We start from the raw sequence: 1,075 nt of genomic DNA, 5'->3' as shown, positions 1-1,075 counted from the left end.
AACCCCGACTGGGGGTCCGTTCTGTCTTGACTCCGGTGCCAGGTTTTTTCTTGTACATAGTGCAACTGTGCTCGATGGGTCTATTTCTATAGTTTCTCTCTTGCTTCGGTTCTAGTGCATTAAGCATTAACCACGGCGTGAAGACGAAGGTAGCTCTTGTTAACAGTGACCATACCCGTCTGGGTGGATGATTCTTCGTCGTTAACAAAGCTTACTGAGCGCTGGCAATGGGGCGGTTTACATTTTCGTTCAACTGATATGCCGATTAAGGATCTTCTAAAGAACCACAGATCTGCGAGAACGTCGGATTGAGCGCTTGCCCAGGTCGGCGTCGGGCTGCTCTGTCGACATTCTGGTGGTGGGGGGCTGGGGTGCTAAAACGGCAGTAAACCATGGTCGAGTTTACCACCCACGAGCACGACGGCGGCCTGAGTTCAGTCACGGAGGACCTGCGCGGTTCTGCTGACGACAGAACAGAGTGGCGGTATCGGCGGGAACCTGTGGAGGTAACTCAAATTGGGTCGATTGAGCGGTAGCTCAGTACAAGGGCGGCGACGACGACGAAGCTGAATATCGTTGCGGAGAAGCACGGTTTCGGTTTTACAAGCCGAAAGATGATGCCAACCAAGCTGGGTCGCATGAGTATGAGTTAACCCGTCGAAGCTGTATGTCTAGGGTAGAAGGTCTGACGTTTGATCCGAAGTCGGAGAGAGAGCTGGACAAGATTATCGATGACGTCGCTTTGAGAATAGATGCAGAACGACCAAGCGTAGGTTTACTAGTAGAAGTGTTGAGTGGGAGTGGCGTGAACACATCAGGAAGGTCAGGCGAGGTAACCCGGATGACTTAGAAGGGCTTGTTGACAGACTGGTCGCGCGAAACAAGAGTTTTGATCGACTACGGGAGGTTTGGGCAGTGAGTGGAGAGCTGGGGAGGTTACAGTGGCCGAATGACCGGTATACCTTGTATGAAGAGCTGGATGGCCTTTTGCAGAGTATTCGAAGAATGTGCAGGCGCGCGGGTTGGCATTGCTATTGGACGGACGATTACGTACTGTCGTTGATGCAGAGCAAGA

General features: G+C 52.2%; 1 protein-coding gene across 1 annotated transcript; it reads left to right on the top strand.

The window, feature by feature from the left end:
* Positions 1–675: 675 nt before the first annotated feature.
* Positions 676–850, top strand: GNI_227470 (hypothetical protein; the record flags this gene model as incomplete). The annotated part of the gene is made up of 1 exon (XM_011135644.1): positions 676–850. A coding segment is annotated over one exon (175 nt), but the record flags the coding sequence as incomplete, so codon positions are not given.
* Between the last annotated feature and the right edge of the window lie 225 nt (positions 851–1,075).

Source organism: Gregarina niphandrodes (assembly GCF_000223845.1).
Source record: "Gregarina niphandrodes unplaced genomic scaffold scaffold00226, whole genome shotgun sequence".
NCBI classification, from domain to species: Eukaryota; Apicomplexa; class Conoidasida; order Eugregarinorida; family Gregarinidae; genus Gregarina; species Gregarina niphandrodes.
Note: the sequence above shows the minus strand (reverse complement) of the source record. Positions and strands in the feature narration are given on the sequence as shown.